Source organism: Phyllopteryx taeniolatus, chromosome 17 (assembly GCF_024500385.1).
Source record: "Phyllopteryx taeniolatus isolate TA_2022b chromosome 17, UOR_Ptae_1.2, whole genome shotgun sequence".
NCBI classification, from domain to species: domain Eukaryota; kingdom Metazoa; phylum Chordata; class Actinopteri; order Syngnathiformes; family Syngnathidae; genus Phyllopteryx; species Phyllopteryx taeniolatus.
The window spans coordinates 20,299,965-20,320,268 of record NC_084518.1 but is presented as its reverse complement, the minus strand read 5'-3'; the positions used below and the strand labels follow the sequence as shown (position 1 = coordinate 20,320,268).

General features: G+C 44.8%; 3 protein-coding genes across 5 annotated transcripts in view; 1 reads left to right on the top strand and 2 right to left on the bottom strand.

The window, feature by feature from the left end:
* The window catches only part of LOC133466874 (rho guanine nucleotide exchange factor 12-like), a 27,193-nt gene extending 25,680 nt beyond the window's left edge, over positions 1–1,513 (bottom strand). Inside the window, exons 1-2 of the mRNA XM_061751014.1 lie at positions 1,432–1,513; positions 376–547 (exon numbers count right to left, since the gene is read on the bottom strand). The gene's annotated coding sequence lies outside the window, so the exon portion shown is untranslated. The remainder of the gene's footprint in view (positions 1–375; positions 548–1,431) is intronic.
* The window catches only part of emsy (EMSY transcriptional repressor, BRCA2 interacting), a 20,615-nt gene extending 8,031 nt beyond the window's left edge, over positions 1–12,584 (top strand). Inside the window, exons 4-20 of one of the 3 annotated variants that reach the window (XM_061751016.1) lie at positions 252–326; positions 393–568; positions 2,208–2,363; positions 2,456–2,721; positions 2,787–3,015; positions 3,220–3,444; positions 4,427–4,576; positions 5,235–5,408; positions 5,667–5,803; positions 6,264–6,437; positions 7,084–7,351; positions 7,548–7,715; positions 8,442–8,612; positions 8,682–8,833; positions 8,999–9,475; positions 10,507–10,860; positions 11,563–12,584. In XM_061751016.1, coding sequence (XP_061607000.1) covers positions 252–326; positions 393–568; positions 2,208–2,363; positions 2,456–2,721; positions 2,787–3,015; positions 3,220–3,444; positions 4,427–4,576; positions 5,235–5,408; positions 5,667–5,803; positions 6,264–6,437; positions 7,084–7,351; positions 7,548–7,715; positions 8,442–8,612; positions 8,682–8,833; positions 8,999–9,475; positions 10,507–10,860; positions 11,563–11,739 — 3,529 coding nt within the window. In that variant the 3' untranslated portion in view covers positions 11,740–12,584. The remainder of the gene's footprint in view (positions 1–251; positions 327–392; positions 569–2,207; positions 2,364–2,455; positions 2,722–2,786; positions 3,016–3,219; positions 3,445–4,426; positions 4,577–5,234; positions 5,409–5,666; positions 5,804–6,263; positions 6,438–7,083; positions 7,352–7,547; positions 7,716–8,441; positions 8,613–8,681; positions 8,834–8,998; positions 9,476–10,506; positions 10,861–11,562) is intronic. The other 2 variants (XM_061751017.1, XM_061751019.1) reach the window with 2 other exon arrangements.
* On the bottom strand, positions 12,179–20,304 carry sar1b (secretion associated, Ras related GTPase 1B). Its single transcript, XM_061751020.1, has 7 exons — positions 20,103–20,304; positions 16,068–16,143; positions 14,499–14,618; positions 14,345–14,410; positions 14,171–14,274; positions 13,337–13,468; positions 12,179–13,131 (listed from the first exon to the last, which is right to left on the bottom strand). The coding sequence occupies exons 2-7, from the start codon at positions 16,123–16,125 to the stop codon at positions 13,015–13,017; spliced, it is 597 nt and encodes a 198-aa protein (XP_061607004.1). The 5' UTR covers positions 16,126–16,143; positions 20,103–20,304; the 3' UTR covers positions 12,179–13,014.

Genomic DNA, 20,304 nt, shown 5'->3' with positions numbered 1-20,304 from the left:
GGAACGTGTTGCAGCCATAAAATTCTAAGTTAAATGATTATTTTAAGTTGATCAGTTTGAACATTAAATATCTTGTCTTTGTAGTGTATTCAATTAAATATAGGTTGAACATGATTTGCAAATCATCGTATTCTGTTTTTATTTATGTTTAACACAATGTTCCAACTTCATTGGAATTGGGGTTGTACATACAATTTCTCCAGAAATTGCATTCTCTCATTTTACTACGTCACTTTGCTTCCACTCCACAGCATTTCAACCGAGCGTCACCGCGCCGAAGTCCGCCGGGCGGTCAATGACGAGCGCCTCTGCACCATCGCGTACCAGTGAGTCACTAACCGGCGAGCAATTCGGTTGAAATAAAGAGCGCCTCACCTTTTGTGCACCTGCAGCATGGCGGGTCAGAACAGCTCGTCCGAGTGGTCCATCGAAGGCCGCCGGCTGGTCCCGCTGATGCCGAGGCTGGTCCCGCAAACGGCGTTCACCGCTACGGCCAATGCGGTCGCCAGCGCCGCCGCCACTCACAACGCCTCCTTGCTATTGCCAGCTGAGACGGGCAACAAGGAAGGTGGGTGGGAAGAGAAGGTTGATGGGTGTAGTGAAGGAAGACGAGGGCTGTTGTTGGCGTTACAGAAGATAAGGCCTTTTTATACACCAACGGGGCCATTGCGTCACGTGGCCGACGCATCGGGTTGCGCGGCCCCCTCTGCGTCACTTGACTTGAACACGGCAAAAAATGTTACTGCGCGTAGAATGCCGCCGACATCATCTCTCGTGATTGGTCCGTTTTAGTCACATGCTGTGATGACGTACTCACCGTTCCTCTCGGTTCCACATACCAGCGCCGCCGCCTTCTTGATCGATTTTGTTGCATAATTACGCGTATCATCTGGTCATCGAGGACCATTTGTTCTAGCAGACACTGTTCGACGGTCGTCATTGTTGTTGCTTTATTCCTTGTTACGGAATGGAAAGTAAAAACGGCTATGGCCAAAAAATCCAGAGGAAACCCCACCCTGTGGCGTCCTAGCCAATACCAGCCATAGCGACACCCCGACTTGGAGGAGAACTGCAGTACATTTTTAAAACCGCGCGTGGGTTGCGCTCGACTATAAAGGCGTACTGCATGCGGGATAGCCGCAGTGACGTCAGCGCCTGCACGAGTATAAAGAAGCCTATAGGCTTACGTGGAAATGGACGACGTGTTGTGGCAACCTCCAACGGGACAAACCAAAAGAAAAAAATGGATTCATGCTCCATTTATACTGTCTATGACTTTACGCGTTGAATTGCGTGAAATTCGCTACCTTCGTAGCCACGACACAACCTCACTGACCTCTATTGTTAGAGCAGTCAATTTCGAACACAAATCATCTCTGTCAACAGAAAGAACCATCATAATGCTATTGTGAAACAAAACTGGCCACATACCCAAAGCTCCACTCAGCTATTCCTCTTTCGCTTTTGCTTTTGTGTTCTCACTGAAGTCTCAAAACTAACACCAGAGAGCACATAGGAGGGCTTTTACTCTGTGACATCACTTTTCAAGGCTCTTTGATCTGGATTTGCAGTAGTGACGTAGGTTTGCAATAGTGTCACAGCAAAGTGGATTCTAGTGGGGTTGTACGTGTCCGGGAATTTTTGCACCATTCACTTAGTAAACCAAAAGACAAAGAGGGGCATTTTGAACAATTCGTCTTTTTCACAGAAATACAATAAAATTGCCACTATGATCAAATGTATGGCACAGTCGACAGGTGGTTGGCACATCTTTCCCAGAGTTCAGAGGTTGGTGGTTCGAATCTGGGCTCTGGCCTTCCTCTGTGGAGTTTGAATGTTCAGTGTCTGCCAAATTGCTGCTTGTGAAGCTCGCTGCCACTACCTTAGTGCTCGAAACTCAAATTTTTACTCACAAGACAAAAAATTGACCAAGCGACGGGTCTTAGCAAGATAAACCCGTAAGTGGGATCACTCGTACGTTGAGGTGCTGAAGATATACCACAAACTATGACTCCAAATCAGTTGAGACGTATCACTACAACATACGTCCTTCGACCAATTACTGTACTAGATTCCTATTTGGGCACGGCTTTGGCGCCACCTTGTGGCATGTTATGCCATTTTCAGGAAGCGCAAGAAAAAAACGTGAATATGTGAGCAATCTGTCCGCAATCAGTAAGCAAGACTCATCCCCCTCTTCTTCGCAGTGGTAGTGTGTTATTCCTACACAAGCACGACGGGCACATCCACCAGCTCCACGGCAACCAGCTGTGCCGTGGGAACGGCCACCAAGTCCCCGCGGCCGCCCAGCCCGTCGTCCAGCGTGGTGGTGTTGCCCAGTGGGAGCACTGTCTATGTGAAAAGTCAGTGGAATTGCACTTGGTCAAGCACTTTGTGAGTCCTCGCTACGAAAAGTGCTATACACACAAAATGTGCTGACTTTCTTCCCTCCCAGGCGTGAGCTGTTCCGACGAGGACGAGAAGCCACGCAAGCGACGCCGTACCAACTCGTCCAGCTCGTCGCCGGTGTTGCTGAAGGAGGTCGCCAAGGTGTCGCCACCCGTGGCCAAGCACATGGCGGCGCCGCCGGTGGTGAGCGGCAGCCCCAAGATGAGCAACATCATGCAGAGCATCGCCAACTCGCTGCCGCCGCACCTGTCGCCCGTCAAGATCACCTTCACCAAACCCACCATCCAGACCACCAACACTGCCACCCAAAAGGTGGGCGCCACTTTCTCATATACGTTGGACCCTAATGGTGAAACTTCCGGCATTTTCCCCCGCAGGTGATCATCGTGACGACGTCGCCCAGCTCCAACTTTGTCCCGAACATCTTGTCCAAGTCTCACAACAACGCCGGCACGTCCAAGCAAGCCTCCAGCGCCATTCTGACCACGCCCACCCAGAAGCAGACTGTGGTCTTCCCGGCAGCCAATTCAAGCCCCTCGGCCGCGCCCGCCGTCACCAACGTGGTCTCCTCTACGCCCTCGGCCGTCATGTCCACCGTGTCCATGTGTAAGTGGCGTCGTGGAGTTCTCCACTTTCTGGAGGAGGGGGGGGGGGTCATACTGGAACTTTCATGTCACCAAAACTCCGACTTAAATACTATGACAGCATAAAGTACGTCAATACTGAAATGATACCGTGGCAAACATCTAATCAGTTAAAAGCAGTGGAATCATACATGACAAAACATGTTGTCATGGTTTTGTGCTTCAGGCACCTCCTCGGCAGGAGTCAAGGTGGCCTCGGCCAGGTTGCCCTCTCCGAAGACGCTGGTGGGCTCGACCACGCAGATCCTGAGCCAGTTTCCCAAGCAGCAGTCGCCCAAACAGCTGCAAGCGTCCACCGTGGGGGCGTCTGGCGTGGGCCAGGCCCAGACCGTCGCTGCCGCCGCCACCTCGCCGGGCCCCAAGCCCACCATTCAGATCAAGCAAGAGTCTGGTGAGAAAAATATAATAGATAACAATATAATTATTTATATGTCCTGCGATTGGCTGGCGACCCGTTCAGGGTGTACCCCGACTCCCGACCAAAGATAGCTGGGACAGGCGACCCTAGTGAGGAGAAGCGCTACACAAAATGGATGGATGGATATCTAAAAAAAACACATTTGAATCGATGGAGAAATTTAATAAATCGACCTCTACCCTCTCTCATCCGATTCAAACCATTCTAACTTGTAGAAAGGGTCAACATTCAGACTTTTTAAAGAATTCCACATTTTCCTTGAGAAAAATCCCTCAAAAATCAACATTTTTTTTCAACCAATTCAAATCATTCCATCAAAATATTCAACTCATTCAGGAAATCCTGGATTTTTCACACTTAAAACCATAATTCCACATTTTCCACAAGAAACGAAACCCTTCACATTATTCGAGAATTCCAACAAATTCGACCTTTGTTGGAAGATTGAAATCATTCCAACTTGTTCAGCATATCAAACATTGCTACCTTTTGAAGAAGTCCACATTTTCCATGAGAAAATTCCCAAATTCATAGAGAAATTTAACAAATTCGCCCCTTCTTAACCAATTCAAACCATTCCAACATCAAAATATTCCGCTTCTTCGGGACATAGTTCTGGGAACTATTTTAACATATTCAGAGTTCCTATTTTTTACGATTCCATATTCTCAACAGGAAACAAAACATTTGAAATGTGACATTTTTGGAATTGATCAAATTTACCAATTCAAACCATTTTGACTTCAATATGTTCAGCATTGCAAGCATACATTTTCCATGAGAAAATGCACAAATGAATAGGGTAAAATGCGATTTTTTACAACTGTACCTCGATCCTACGATTGGGCTTTTTTCATTTCACATTTCTAATTCATTCATTCAGCTCGCCAGCGTTCACTCTTTTCGTTTCTGTTGGTCTTTTTATGGATCTGTCACAGTGAGGTTGTGTGTGCAGGGTTGAAGATCATCACGCAGCAGGTCCAGCCCAGCAAAATCCTGCCCAAGCCGTCGTCGGTGGCTCTGTCCAGCAGCAGCTCCTCCCCCATCATGGTGGTCAGCAGCAACGGAGCTATCATGACCACCAAGCTGGTCACTCAGCCCACAGGTTGGTGACTCTATACCTTTTTAATAAGCCCTTCTGGGAAAATACAATGGGATATCTTCATTTTCTTTGACCAAGCACGTGACTGAAGTTACTCGTATGCAGGGCTTGACGTAAACTTTTTTTACTCACCAGTCACTGTGGCTCGTGGCATTTTCACTAGCCACAATTTTGGTTTTGGATAATAGTGGTTCGAAAACCATTATCACTATGGCTCCAAAAAAAGCAATCGTCAACGGGTTTCCTCTTGTTTGTTTTCTTTGGATATCAATCAGCAAAATGCTTCACGAGCAATGAGCAGACACTGTGTGAAAGCAGTGCCATTTGAGAAAACTACAATTCAATGTACCGTATATTTAGTATATACAGTATATATAGTTCGACCCGCCAAAGTGGCTAGTGGGAGCGATGGTGTCACCTGCCACTGCTGAAATTCACTCACATTGGGTGGGTTGGCGGGTGTTCGTCAAGCCCTGGTGCAAATAGTGAAAATCCACACGTATTATAATCAAAAGATTTATTTTTGCCTATAAATAGTGACAAAGCTCTTCCACTCTCTTAAACATAGTTTCTTGGTACTAAAGCAATACTGGGATTCTAAATGATACAAGGGTACTGTACTGAAGGTACTTAAGGTCAATACGCGACATTGTGCTTGCAGCCACCCAGGCAACCTACACGCGGCCCACCGTCACTCCGAACCTTGGCGCCCGGATCACAGCCTCGGCCGGGGGCGCCACCTACGTCAAGACCACGAGTGGCAGCATCATCACGGTGGTGCCCAAGTCCTTGGCCACGCTGGGGGGGAAGATCATCAGCAGCAACATCGTGTCTGGTAGGTGGGTTCGAGAGTACAGCTTGGGAGAGGGGCGCTGCAAGGAATTACAATCGGGAACTGGCCTGGATTAATTTAGAACAAATCTTGGGGTGGGTCGTTCTATTGACACAACCCCAAACACAAGTTTTTCTCATGGTTTTCAATTTAGGTCAGCGGTAATCACTCGCGTTCTGCCACCCAGCAGTATTGTTTACAAACATTAGAAATTGGTGTGTAGAAAATATATTGATGGATAACGTTGTGTTCTGTCCACAGGCACCACCACAAAGATCACCACCATCCCCATGTCGTCCAAACCCAACGTGATTGTGGTCCAGAAAACCAGCGGCAAAGGGGCCACCATCCAAGGGCTGCCGGGCAAGAACGTGGTCACCACGCTGTTGAACGCGGGGGTCAGTCGAACGCCATAGAGACCTTTTCAACAGTAGGGGCATCAGGGTACCTTCAGATGGCAGAACGCGAGGGACTGATGCTGAGTTGTGAAACCATGACGAAACCTTGTTGTGTTTGGGGTTGTGCTGCAAGATTTTTATTTTTTATTTTTTGGGGGGATTTCCTTCAAAAAATCTAAATTAGTCCAGCGGTGAGGAGGAAAAATGGAGTGGTCACGTGACATCTTCTTTTGGACTTACACGTCACACGTTTAAAATTGTGGCTAAAATCCTCATTCAAGCCATTTTCCGTGTTCTCTCTCTCACTGGCTCTGACTCGGTCTCGAAGTTTACTAGTGCTATCATATGCGTCTCTTGCGACCTGGACGTACGTGTGCCGTCATGGTGAAAACGTCTACTCCAATATTTGCGATGACGATATGAGGAATCAGCTCAATGACTGTTTTCCGCTTGCGGTCAGGTTGAGAAGAGCCTGCAGGCCGTCCCGGGGGCCAAGCCGGCCATCATCACCACCACCAGGCCCATCACCAAGATGATCGTCACGCAGCCCAAAGGCCTGAGCGCCGCGTCCTCGTCCACTGCCACCAAGATCATCCCCACCAAGATTGTCTACGGCCAGCAGGGCAAGACGCAGGTCCGACTCGACTGTGACTTATACGTCCATTGAAGTACATCTTTATTTGGGAGACGGCTGAGCTGGAGCCTATGCCAACTGATTGTGCCAAATTGGTCCGTGCTGCCATTTTTGAGTGTATTATTTAAAATAAATGTAATAAATAAATTATAATTAGGTCACCAGCTTACTTGAAATAATAAATATACAGTATACATTAAAAAGAACTTTATTTTTTTTAGTTCACTATTTACAATAAATTATCCAATTATTGATGTTTTTAAATATATGTATTTTTAAAATTTCAAATGTTTTTTAGTTCATAATAAATTAAACGATGATTCCATTTTTAAAATGATAAGCGTAAATGTGAAATCACTTATTTGACCAATATTGAAAATTTTCTTATTCACAATAAATCAATGAAGAAATGATTTCAGGAAATACAGTAAATGAATAATAAAATAGAATAAAACCATTTAGAGTTGATCACTAGCATTCAAGTGTAAAATAAAGTCCAGGTCTCTCTTCCAAAAGAGATCTCCGATCTCAATGAGAACACCTGGTTAAATACAAGTTAAGTTAAAATAAGAACATTTTCAAAATGTACCCCTGTCATGTTGATGATAATTCTGTGTATCCATGTTTCCTGCGCTTTTTACTCCAGGTGCTCATCAAGCCCAAGCCGGTGTTCCAAACGGCCGTGGTGAGCGAACAGACCCGGCAGCTGGTCACCGAGACCCTGCAGCAGGTGACCCGCTCGGCCGACGTGGGCCACATTACGACTCAAGAAGGCTCTGCCAAGGACGAGTGCGGCGGCGCCATGGAAACCGCCGGCTCGGCCGGCGAAACGTTGCACGGTAGGGAGGAACTCGTTCCTACATGCGCCGTGTTTGTGGAGGAGGCAGAGTACTCACGCAGAAGTATAGATACTGGTAAGAGTCCTTAGGTACTTATTTAACTCCTTAGGTAAAATGAATCAAAGTACGCACATCGTGTTAATCTATTAAAAGGGTAGCCTGGTGTGGTTAATTGACGTGGGATTCAGTGTGGAGATGAATCGTTTCAGCCCTAATTTTCCACCACAGGTAGTAAGTGATCGTGAAATGTTGTCTTCCACTCGTTCCCCAGAAACCCAGCCCGTGCTGCACGTGCTGTCCTCAAGAGAGAAAGATTGGACAGAGCAGGAGGTGTCGGTGGAGTCGGCCCCGACCGTCATCTACCAGGAGGTGACCGCCGGGGAATCCCAGTCGGCCGCGTCCACCATTAAAGCTCTGCTGGAGCTGCAGCAGACTTCAGGTAACGCTTGTACAAGTGAAGGGGACCTGCTCGTACGGGGATTTGGATGAATGCATGACGAACACGTTATTAGAACGCGGAGGAATGGAAAAGTCTTCTAATACACCGAACCACCGTATATTCGCAGTTCAGCATTTGCAAATTGACCGATTCTCAGATTTATCGCCTATTCTGGTTTTGTTCTCAGGCCAAAGAAATAAAAGTAATACTTTGCCGCCATGTTGTAGCATCTTCCGGTAATTATAAACCTTTTTGGCGGGTTATCAATTACTTGTGCAGTTTTGTTATTCATTGTAGGCCTATTCAATCCTTATCCCCTGCAAATAGCAAAGACCAACCCCGAATTGCCTTTTGGTGCCAGCAAAGCACTACTTGTCTAAATGAAACGCCTCAAGTCACTATGACATGTCCTTGACACCAGGATGCCACCAGATGGTGGCAAAGCACTGCTTTGGTCTGAATGAAACTCCTCAACTCATGGCAACATACATCCTTGACACCAAAATGCCACCCTATGGCGGCCCAGCACTACTTTACTTTAAGTGAAACTCCTCAACTCACTCCAACATACGTACTTGACACCAAGATGCCACCAGATGGGTTTATTGCTTTGGCCTGAGCACAAAAAACAGCAATCAGATTGGTTCTAAAAAAAATCTGCGAATTTCTGTATGCCGAATCGTGAATATTCTGGGATTTAATCTACAATTATACGTGTGTGTGTAGTGAAGGAGAAGGGCGAGTCTAAACCCATGCAGCACACCCACATTGACCTCAGCCAGATGGCGGTGCCCATCCAGCTGGCGCAGGAAAAGATGATCAGCCCGGAATCATCCAGGCCGCCCAGCTCGGAGGCCGAAGCGGTCACTGCTGTCGCCGCCGATGCCCTGGCGACAGGTACGCTCTGACCGCCATCTTGTAGACTTGTGGACATCGCTAACGATACGGCTGACGTTTCCCTCACAGGTAAAGTGAGCAGGGCGGGCGCGTTGGCAGAGGACGACGTGGCTGTGGCCGCGTCCTCCGCTAATCCCCACAAAATTGTCGGCCAGGTTACCCTGGTAACCAAGCCGGTCGCCGCCCCACCTGTAACCACGGTGACGCACAGCAGCCTCAAGGTGAGGAGAACTCTCGGTATTGTTCCAATTTAAAAATAGACAACAAAAAGATATAATCCCCCGTCGCCAGTTTCAGCAACGAAAAACTCTCAAAGACCTGTGCCCCACAATAAACAGAAGTCAGCCATTTTGGGCAAATTTCTGATGTCCTTCTTTGTGTTGTAGCCTCCTGATGGTAAAACCGAGTCGGCGCTGGAGGTGAGCGAGCTGGAAGGCGACACTCTGGACCCTCAGACGGGCTTGTTCTACCGCTCCACCAGCCAGACGGACGTCCCCAAGCAAGCCCCCCACGCCGCTCCTCAGCCCCCAGCTGCCAGCCAACCAGAGAGTTCCACTCTTTCTCCTCCTCTTCTTCCTCCTCCTGCTCCTCCTCCTCCACAACTGCAGAGTAAACCTCAGCTCAACCAGGCTCCTTCCTCATCCTCTTCTTCCTCCTCGCCGGCCAAGAAGCTCCCCAAACTACGAGAGCAGAGTCAGGCCAAACCTCCGGGCGCCGGCGCCACGTCGCCCGTCACGCCGCAGCTGCCCAAACTGCAGCAGGCGCCCACGTCCCACCACAGGCCGCTGCACGCGCCCATGTCGCACCCGCCGCCGCTGCAGGCGCACCACCCGGTCGGCGCCGACAAGGGCTTGCCAGGACAGGTCAGTGAATCAAACAAACAAATAATTGTCATTATTATTAATTTTTTTTCTTTGTTGTCCAGATAAAAAGATTTTTTGTAAATGTATCTTCAATTTTGTATTTTCGTCTTTAAGAAAAAAATGTCCCAAATATATAAATATAAATGGTAAGAAAAACTATCAAAAATGTTTTTAAATTAAAAAAAATATATTTTTCCAAGTCAAAAAGGTTAAAAAAAACTAAATATGAAATAATAATAAACCTAATATTTTTGATAATGTCCAACAACAAAAAAACCTCCAGCTGTTTCCAGCTATAAATTCTTAAAGAAATCGTGTATCTCCAAATGTTTTGACTTTCTTTAGAAATCAAAAATATTCTGACAGATATTTGAACTCAGGGGCGGCACGGTCTACGACTGGTTAGCACGTCTGGCTCACAGTTGAGGACCCGGGTTCAAATCCGGCCTCACCTGTGTGGAGTTTGCATGTTCTCCCCGTGCCTACTTGGGTACTCCGGTTTCCTCCCACATTCCAAAAACATGCATGGTAGGTGAATTGAAGACTAGATTTCCCGTAGTTGTGAATGGTTGTTTGTTTATGTGTGCCCTGCGATTGGCTGGAGACCTGTTCAGGGTGTACCCCGCCTCTCTCACGCAGTTAGCTGGGATAGACTCCAGCATACCCGCCACCCTAGTGAGGATAAGCGGTGTAGAAAATGGATGGATGGTTGGATTTGAACTTAGACCACTCTTGCGCTGAACTTTTGAAAATTAAACTACAGGTAATTATTCAATATTATTTGTCCAAACCACAAATTCTGTAAAAACAAGTTTCAACACAAAGTATTCATTGGCATATAAATCACCAAGATGTAAATCTCACAAGTTTAATGGCAAAAATGGAGTTTGTCTGCTCTGGTTCTCAGTGGCTAAATTAACAAAAGTGAGTTGTGCGACTTTACACTTCCATGGTAAACTTAAAACACAATCTCTATCAATTTCTCAGTCCGCTATTGAACGCCGAGTGTTGTGCCCCATGTTTGAGCACAGCAGCCAATCATCACGCAGAGCGCCACCGTCACCAAGATCACTTTCGGCAGCGCCCACCACCAGCCCGCCCACGTTCCGCCCGTCCTGAGCGGCAGCGAGGCCGAGCTGGCGGGAGAGTCTGGCTCGGGGCCCCGGGGCGACGAGACGTCCGTGTCGGACATCCTGAAGATTTCAATGATGGAGGCCCAAATTGACCCCAGCACCGAGCCCATGGTGGTGGACTCATCCTCCGACCGGCCCCCCCTGCCCCAGGCCCTGCAGGCGCAGGCCGCCGCGGACACCGACCGGTTCGTCGGCAGCTCTGCGGTCACGGCGCAACAACATTTTGGCAATGAACGCCTGGAGGTCATCGAGGTATGTATGCGTGCATATGATGCTCTTTGGACTCAAAAAAGATGGAATGAAATCTTTGTGACTTGACTTGCTTGCTTTACAACAAATAATAACAGGGCTGGTCTTTCCCTGTTTTTTTGTATTTTGGGGGTTTTCTAAAGCATGTTTTATTCTTTTTTTTGTCTTCCCCTTTTATTCTCTCAAAAAAATGTGGTTCTCTAAAAAAACAATATGAATCGAATGAAGATTTTTAAAAATATTTCCTTCAAATTCTTTTTTCTCTTTTATTGAAAATATACTTTACAGTGTACCCCCGCATGTTCGCAAATTCACCTCTTTGCTGATTTGTTGGGGAATCTTATCTTTTGCCGAGTCTCGTTTTTACGCAATCCCCGCTTATTCTCATTGCAATTATAAGAGCCTCAATTACTTGCAGATTTTTTCCATTTGCAATCAGCCTTCGTCCCTTTCCCCAACTGTTTATATAACAAAACCTTTGTTAATCTCAAAATAAAAGGTAAACATTGTTTTTCCTTTTGGCATAAAGAGAAAAAAAAGTCTGTAAAAATGTATACATTTTTAAATTGTTCTTTTATCTCCCCCCCCCCCCCAAAAAAAAGTGATTTTCTTTTCATCGAAAATGTAATTGAAGCTGGATGTGACTGATATGGATAAGACAAACTATATAATCTTCATATCCAGTATTGACGTTTTTGCGCCTAGGTAATCCCTCAGTACTCGATCGTGCCGGACTCGAGCCAGTCCAACGTGGTGGTGGAGCCCAGCGGCTTCCTGGAGATCACCAACTACACCAGCCAGCAGCTGGACGACGACGAGGGTGACGGCCCCGCCGACCACGAGGTGGACAGCGGCAACGACGCCGGCCCCCCGACGCCGTAGACCGGCCTAGATGGTATGCCCGACACCCACTTTGTTACGGAGCACGCCGGACTTTCTAGCCGCTTGCGTTTTAACTTTCTCTCACTGACTTTTTGTAGGAGGGACAAAATATCAAAATAGTCTTTCAAAAGAAGGAATAGATGTATTTTTTTTTTGTAAGATACAATACAACAAATTCATCTTTTGTTTCAACTTTTCCTTTTATACCTTTTTCAAACTTGTCCACAGGATTCGTGTTATCTCCAGAATAAATGATCTGCCTAGAAAAGGTTCTGTGTGTCACTTGAAGGGGAGTGAAGCAGTTTTCAACTTTTGATTGATGACTGAAGTGTCAAAAGCTAGTCCACCTAAAATGTATTCAGATCTCCAATTTACCCGTAGGAGATAAACAAGATTTTGCTCTGACACCGGGTAAAGAAAGCCAAGCAGCACAAGTTGCTGTATTGATGTTAAAGCCTGTTATTCATTGCAAACATTTATTATCATCATCATCCTTCTTATTATTATTATTACACATTTATGATGCAAACAACACCACCAGCCTCGCTTTTGGATTGCAGTCAGCACCTGCTCCTGGAATGAAGAGACGCAAGGGAACTGAACGTGTGCGCGTGTTAATATGGTCCCCCCCTCCCCTGCAAAAAAGTAATTTTGGCATCTTTCTCCATCTCTGCTATAATAATCATCGTAACTGTAATCATAATAAAAGGGTGGTTATAGCTGAAAAAGAACAAGGCATGCATAATAGTGTGTGGTAATGCACATAAAGGATACAACATCAATGTACCATGTTTGTGTACATTTCATACATTATTAATATGGAGCCATGAAGCTACTTTTTCATGTTTCTATCAAAATATGTAAAAAAAAAAAAAAAAAAAAAAAGCTAATTGGGATTTTTAAAAAAAATTTTAGCAGGGTGGGCAAGGCAAGGAGGGTTGTCGGTCCTTTCGATTTACTAACAATGTCATAAAAATAAACGTGATGATTGAATAGAAATGCCATGTGTAGCACTACGGGGGCGTCATGGAAGTTTCCGAATGAACGCCGGTGTACAAAAAAAAAAAAAGACTCGTCCATTTTGAGCTATGACAGAGGGACAAACGTGTGTGTGTGTGTGTGTGTGTGTGCATTTGTAAGTGCAGAACCCAGAGAACCAATAAAAGTCTATTGGGATCGAGTTGTCTTGGTGGTTGGTCGGCAAGCCCACTGTTTCTGCTGCTGTTTTGTTTGTTGTTGCTGCAGTGAGGGTGCCGCCCGCAGGTGGCGCTGTTTTCAGTCGATGTACTGGGAGAGCCAGCGAAATCCCTCGCCATAGCCTTGGCGCTTGAGCACGCTGCACATGAACACCTCAAGTGGTCTCGTGTTCAGCTCCTTCAGGGGGATGTTGCCCTGAGAAACACAATATGACAATATGCATCTATTTTATATATATATATATATATAGTTTAAGGCACCACTGTATTGTAGTGGTTGCACATCTGCCTGGCAGTCGAGAGGGTTGAAATCTGCATCGTCATACATTCCCCCCCCCCAAACATGCATGCAAGGTTAATTGAAGACTAAATTGTATATCGACGTGACTGTTCATCCTCACCTTGCCTGTCGTCTGTCCATACAGTCCAAACATTTCCCTTAGCCGCTCCTCGCTGATGGCCTCCGATCGGTCGATCTTATTACCCAGGATGAGGATGGGCACGTTTCCGATGGTCTCGTCCGTCATTAACCCCTGAATACGTGCAGAAAAAAAAAAAAACATATTTTGAAAAATGCATCACCAAATTCTATTAGAGGGGTGAGACAAGGAGCAAATTCTGTACCAGCCCCCCGCCCCCTCCCAAAACAACAAAAGTTTGTTAATAATAAAATAGCACTAAAATATTGTACTTTATAAAAGCACACATGACAAAATCAAATGCCGCTTTTTTTTTTTTTGCTTCAATTTAATGAACGTTGTGCTGCTCCTTCTGGTGCATGTGCTTGGACATCTGGTGGCAGTATCATACAGACATACATGGAGATGGTCACAACTCCTCAATAAGCCACAGTATTTGTCGTTCTTCACAGAGGATAAAGAATAAGTATATGCCTGTGATTAGTTAGCGTCCAGCTACGTGTTGCTACATTATTTGTGTTCAACTATCTGATTCACAACCTTTGTGAGATGAATGCTAGTTTCGTTATCCAGTTTGGCATTAAGGAAAGCAGGATTTTTCTCAGGCAAAGCTATGTGGTTGTTTTAAATACACATTGTGTAATTCTCTTGGTTTTTGTTTGACAGTAAACTTGAATGACGGGTTACTTGTATTTCAAGGTACCACTGTATCTGGATTGGAACCTTTTCAGTTCCAGGACTTACAAGTACCAAGACCTGAGAGTTCCTAGGACTTTAGGTGGAAATGCACCTTGGCTGCTACTGAAGGTCACTCACGTCAAGCTCTGCTTTGGATTCTGCCAATCTGAAGCCGTCGGCACAGTCCACGAGAAAGACGATGCCATTTATGGCAGGGAGGTAGTGTTTCCACACTCTGCGGGCTGGCGGCAGAACGCACACCAACAGGTTATTTGGAGCCGCTTCGCCATTTCTCCAATAAATACGACATACCTTGTGCGTGGCCTCCAAGGTCAAAAGTGGTGAATGTCATGCCGGCAATTGTCAGCTCTTCTGAGGCTGGCCGACGACAAAGAGATGTAAAATCAAAAGCGTCAGTGAATGGGAAGCAAATGTGGTATAGAACGTGATTGATTGTGGTACTGACTGGGATGTAAAGTGGGCACGTGCTGTCCCAGTCTGTCATCTTTGAGCATGTGCAGTAGCGTGGTTTTGCCGGCATTGTCCAGGCCGAGGAACACGAGCTTGCCCGACTTCTTGTACAGTCCTGAGAAGAAATTATTCCAAAATGACACAGAACACAGTGAAGGAATGATTCTCGGTGCAGAAAACTCTGCCAACTGGCAAGTAAAAAAACAAACAAACAAACATTTGCATACTTGTTAGCATTTTAGCAGCCCGTTTGTTGGTTTAGGGTTGGCACAAGATGACCAGATTGTTCATTTCCTACCCTGGGGATCACAACTCAATGCGCATTTCCTTTTGTTCTTCCATTTTAGGACTGCAATCAAGTCTTCACCTGATTTCTTTTTTATATATACAAAGATTGATAAAGATTTGACGGGACTGTATCATTTGCATTTTGGGGCAATTCCATCATACCTTAATTTGCACTTTTTTTTAGTCATCCTTCCATTCGAATTTGACGGACAGCACTGTACCATTTTCTATTTTGGGGCCGCTTGGGGGAGTGGAGAGATGCTTCCATCATGACTCAATCTGTGTTACTTTTCTCAGTCCATTTATTAGGAACCAGGCTAGTTCCGAGTTTGTGGATAATGATGTAAGCTGTTGGGTACTGACTGACAGTACTCTACCATTGCGGGTTGGAGTTATCGAATATTTTTACATCAGACTATCCGGCTGATTCTCCAATTAATCCGATTTTTTTTTAATGATTTTGCTTTATTTAACAAAAATACCAATACAAAATAGATGTGTGAGGTCCAGGTATTATTTTTGTCCACTCGGGGTCGCCATCCTCACATTCTACCCTGTAGTATCTGTGACTTTGACCGTGGTTGTCTGTGTTGAACACTGGTTTAAATGTATATTGTATTATTTAATTACATGATTGTTGTTTGAGCCTGTATGGGAGGGTGTGTGCCGATCAGAAAGATACCAATTTGAGCCAGGAAAACCCTGTTATTGGACATGCGTAATGACGTAAGCATGAATGATATTGTACCATTTTTATTCCGCGGTGGTGACTCAAACAGCAAAAATTAATTTCGTGGGAATTGTTCCACATTTTTGTCTGGATGTACACCCAAATTGAATGTCACGTTCCACATATCCTCATTGACAGGAAACAAGAAAGGCTTTTTTTGTGCTCTTGAATAAAGGCCGTCTTTTATAATCACCCCTCTAAGTTTTTGTGGACTGAAAAAGTCTTTGTTTACCCTCCTGTGAGTCAGCATGTGGCGACTCACCACTACTCAACTTGCGGTGACGGTGACTGACGACGCGACACCTGCGCGACAGGGAGAACAGGACCGACCGCCGCAGCTTTGAGAAGATCAGTCGCTAGGTGGTTGCGTGTTTTCCACATGTTCGCACACTCAAGGGAGCAGACTCCATTCAAATGTTGATTACCAATGGGCCATCACGTTAAGTCTTGCAAACAAGGAGTTGTGGAGTAGCGAACACTAGCATATTGGTCGCAAAAAAAAAAAAAAGGTCTTTAAAGGTTGCTAAGCTGGTTTTTGGTACTCACCTAAAAGCTGTAGTACGCTATTGAACCCGCTATAAATCCAGTCAAATATGAATGACATATCCGGACCTCTTCAATCCTGTGAAAAAAAATCACGTCAAAGAATTATAATGGGTACAGAATAAAACGCATGGTTAACACAGCCAATGAACAACAAGTGGTACAATTTCACCTAAATTTCTTAGGGAAAGCACAGTGAAACCCTGACCAAGTCGCAAACGCACCAAATCGCAATTTTTTTTCTGTTGAACATAACTCACATTCCGTTATTTCTCAGGCATTTTGGGGGAGGGGGAAACACCGCAGATAAAAAAAGTGATGTACATAAATAAAAATCAAACAGAATTCAACAATTACACAGAAATCAACTCAAAACAAAATTAGGGATTTTTACACCCGAGTCTGACTCATCTGTGATTTCTTTTATAGTAAAAATACCTTTACAGTACATGTTTTTTTTTTTTTTTTTTAAGCGCGTCTTAATTAAACAATGACGAGTCCATGCAGCTACGTAGTTAGTTGGTGGGTAAGTCGTGGACTCCGCTCACCAAAAAAAACAACACTATGGCCTCGTCGTTTGCAAGCAGTTGGGAACAAATTTGCTTGTCACAAAATAAGTCACAGTCATTATGAATTCTCATAAGGTAAGCTGTTTAAAAGCATTACATTTGCTACTCTGCGTCACTCTTTGAACTGCGCCGCGATGCCGCTCAGCCAGCGAGTTGTTTTGCAGCCTGTTCACTGCTGTGGTCTGTTTGGCTTTGCAGAGGTCGTATTTTCGGCTTACCCTGACTGTTGGTCGTGTAGGCGAAATATTGTGGACATATCCATCTCAATTTGAACGGTCGCCTTTTGGTTTTCGTATCTGCTCCCCCTCAGACCATGATAACTAATTTAAAAACAATCAATGACATGGAAACACTCGTGCAGCGCTTCCCTTGGGTCTTTAGACCAAACTAACAGTCCTTATGTTGGCCACCTGTTGTTTCACCAGCGGCCTGTTGGTGGTCTCAGGGTGAGACTAACTACATGACTAAAACTATTCGCTGTGTAACGCACCCATTCACACCTTTCCGCATCTCTTTTCGCTCTTTGTGTAAAGCTCTAACACACCCTGCTTCTTCCAAGGTGTTATGGTAGCGGAGGAGTAGCTAGTGTCAGCCAACGGCCGGCCGGCTTGTCTGCGAATAGCAGCGTGACTGGTAATTCCAGCGGTAAACTTCACAATACGATGCAGAGACAGACTACCCTTCCAGGTTACAAAACTTTGTTTTTATATGTATGGCCTAGAAGAGTGGCATACAAATTCGATACGTTACTGCCGCAGGAATGAAACTCCAACTTCTTTGTGCTGAAAAGGTTTGGGTCCCCCCTGTCCCATTCTAGAGCACCTTGGCTAGTAGTAGTGACCTCTCCTCTACCTAGTGATGCAACAGCTCGGGGAATAAAGTGTAATGGAGCCAAAGGTCACGACCACGTCAACTCCAGCTGAGCTACACGTCACCGAGTCATAATGCCAGCTGCCTTGTTCCAAGGTTACGAACTGCACCCAATGAGCTACCTTATTTTATGGGTACTTTTATTTTTTTTAACGTTTTAGATTCACAACCAAGAAATGCATAATTACAGTAATTATGGTATTTTGTAGTTATGAACACCATGCAATGGAACATCGTACAGCGAGTACCCCCCAGTACAAAAGAGATTCACGAAAGATAATGAGAGGACAGACACCTTTCGTCTGTGACGATCGGAAAAACAGACTCTGGGCTGAGCGAATAATTCATTTCATCCATCCATTTTCAATAACGCTTATCCTGTTTAAGGTCACGAGTGACCTGGAGCCTATCCTAGCTGTCATTGGGCATTTCCACTGTCACTGAGTGGGAATTGAACATGAAGACTATACCTCAAGGCCGTATCACCCACCCCATCTTTCAAAACACGAAGCAGTAAAAAAAAAATAATAATTCTGGGTGTAATTTAAGCGTGAATTTATCTGCCGTGCTGTCAACGTAGCAGCCGAGTTAGTGCATCCTTTAATGGAAAATACTATCACTGTGATCATATTTAATCACCTGTCACATCACAATGAGAATAGGTTGTTTAAAAAAAAAAATAATCCATAACTATCCAAACACGAATAAGATGGTTGGATGTGCGTAATTGAAATTATTTTAAAGTTTTGAGGTTATGAACAGCACGCAATTAACTAACTTAGCTTACTAATCCTTACTGTTTCAAAGTTGTTTTTTTTGTACTCATTGCCAAGGTCTTTTTTCTATTCACATATTTACTGTAGTTATATTTTCATGCTTATGAACACCATGCAAGAGATTGTTGTAAACCAAGTACTAGGGCTGCAGCTATTTAATATTTTTAGAATTGAGTAGTCTCCCGATTATCCCCTCAATTAAACGGATAAACATTGATTTTGCATTTTTTAACAATAACGTGCACGTCAGTTGCAAGTATTATTTTTGTCCCCTTGGGGTCACCATCCTCAAGGTCTACTGTAGCATTTGTGACTTTTGAGTGTGTATGGCTTTTAATGGCAGGGGCTGGCCTGGTGAGTGACGTGGGAGTCAGCAAATGAGCACATCGAGTTGGCTGTCGTTAGCTCAGGTTAGCGTGCTGAGTGACTTGACGTGAGCTGTGGCCATCGGCAGCATCTGCATGAATGTGCTGGTTTGTTTTCTTACCAAACGCCTCGAAAATCCTGCATCAATAAATTGATGACAAAAAATTATGACTAAAGTACATGACATATGCTACTGCCCGTAGCAGTAAAAGTCGAGTTTTTAGGGAAAGAGAAGTTTGGACATTTTACGCACTCTTTCCTCCTGGTTCGCCACCATCCCACCAACTTATTTTGCACAAGTCTGCAGTAACAATCTGTGTGAAAAAATGATCACTGCAAAGCTTTGAGGCAGAGATTGTGTGTGAACCTTTTTGTGTAATCCGATTATTTGAGGTTTTTGATTAATCACTTCGGCCCTATCCAGGACTTAGTGTTTGAAAGTTCCTTGTTTTATATTTATTGTGAAGAGGTGTTCATATTTAATCCTCCATCACATTGTGGATGTGTGCTGAACCGTGTAAACAACATTATCTCTTAAACCAATTATTATATGCATTATTTCAAAATAAGGTCAACGTTAAGTGACTCTAAGTGTTGTTACATGCGAAGACAGATTCTCTTTTACCCGATCATTGTCACTGTTTTGTACTCATAGTCGAAAGTGTTTTCCATACACATTTACTGGTATTGTGATATTATCATAACTGCAGTTTCCTGTGTGAGGGCTGGAAAAAGAGTCAGTTTTGAACACTGAAATAAAAAATCCTGGTTTGAACTTGGGCGTCAAACCTAATGTGCCCTGCTGTCAACCTAGCAGCGGCGTTAGCACATCTTTAGGAAGGGAGATAGTCTTGGCAACAGCTGAGTAATATTCCCGATTAAACTAGTAACTATATTAATTTAAAAAAAAATTAAAAAAATAAACATTTAAAAACATTGAGCTACTGGAAAGGATGCCACTTGCGTCAGAGACGCTGTACAAAGATTTCTTGAACGTTACATGCTACCATTGTGTTCATATTTAATTCGCCGCCACGTCACCTCGAGGTTTAGGCTGTTTAAAAATATATCCGTATTTAAACATACGAAAACGGCAGTTAGAAGTGTGCTTAAGAAAGTAGCTGACAAAAAGGTTAAGCTGGCGGCTAACTGGAGCGCTAGCAGGAAGCTACTAGTTACGTGTCATTTTGGCCAAACGGCGACGTAGCATCGACAAGCCACAAAACTCATTAGCATCGAGCTAACACGAAGTACACGTTCCAATAAGAAGCACTACAAACACCGCATGTTTTTTGTTTTTTAGGATATACTTTTTATTTGACGACGTGTAATAGTCGGGTGAAAAAGAGCGAAGTTAGCCCAACTTAGCATGGTTAGCAACCGGGGCTCGCCGCGATGGCGACCGTTCCGCGTTAAGACGGCCGAGAAAGTGCGCGTCAACCCCCCGGCAAACTTACTCGTTATTCAGGCGTAGAATCGTTTGCCAAGTGCGTTGGCTCGTCTGCTCATGTGAATGTGGCTCGGGGAAAAATAAAAAGAGATCCCGCTGACAGCCAGCTCGCCCTCTCTCGCCTGTCTCTTTTTTTTTTTTCTTTTTTTTTTTTCTCGTGTTTTGTTAACTGAGCCACGACACCGCAATGGCTTCTTTTGCTTACTCTT

Bases quoted from the DNA above. Each gene is read 5' to 3' on its own strand.
- sar1b (XM_061751020.1), bottom strand. From the start codon at position 16,125: ATGTCATTCATATTTGACTGGATTTATAGCGGGTTCAATAGCGTACTA. The intron at 14,411-14,498 runs GTCAGTACCACA...GTCGTCGGCCAG, and splicing joins CGTGCCCACTTTACATCCCA to CCTCAGAAGAGCTGACAATT. The intron at 13,469-14,170 runs GTGAGTGACCTT...GCACGTATTCAG, and splicing joins AATCCAAAGCAGAGCTTGAC to GGGTTAATGACGGACGAGAC.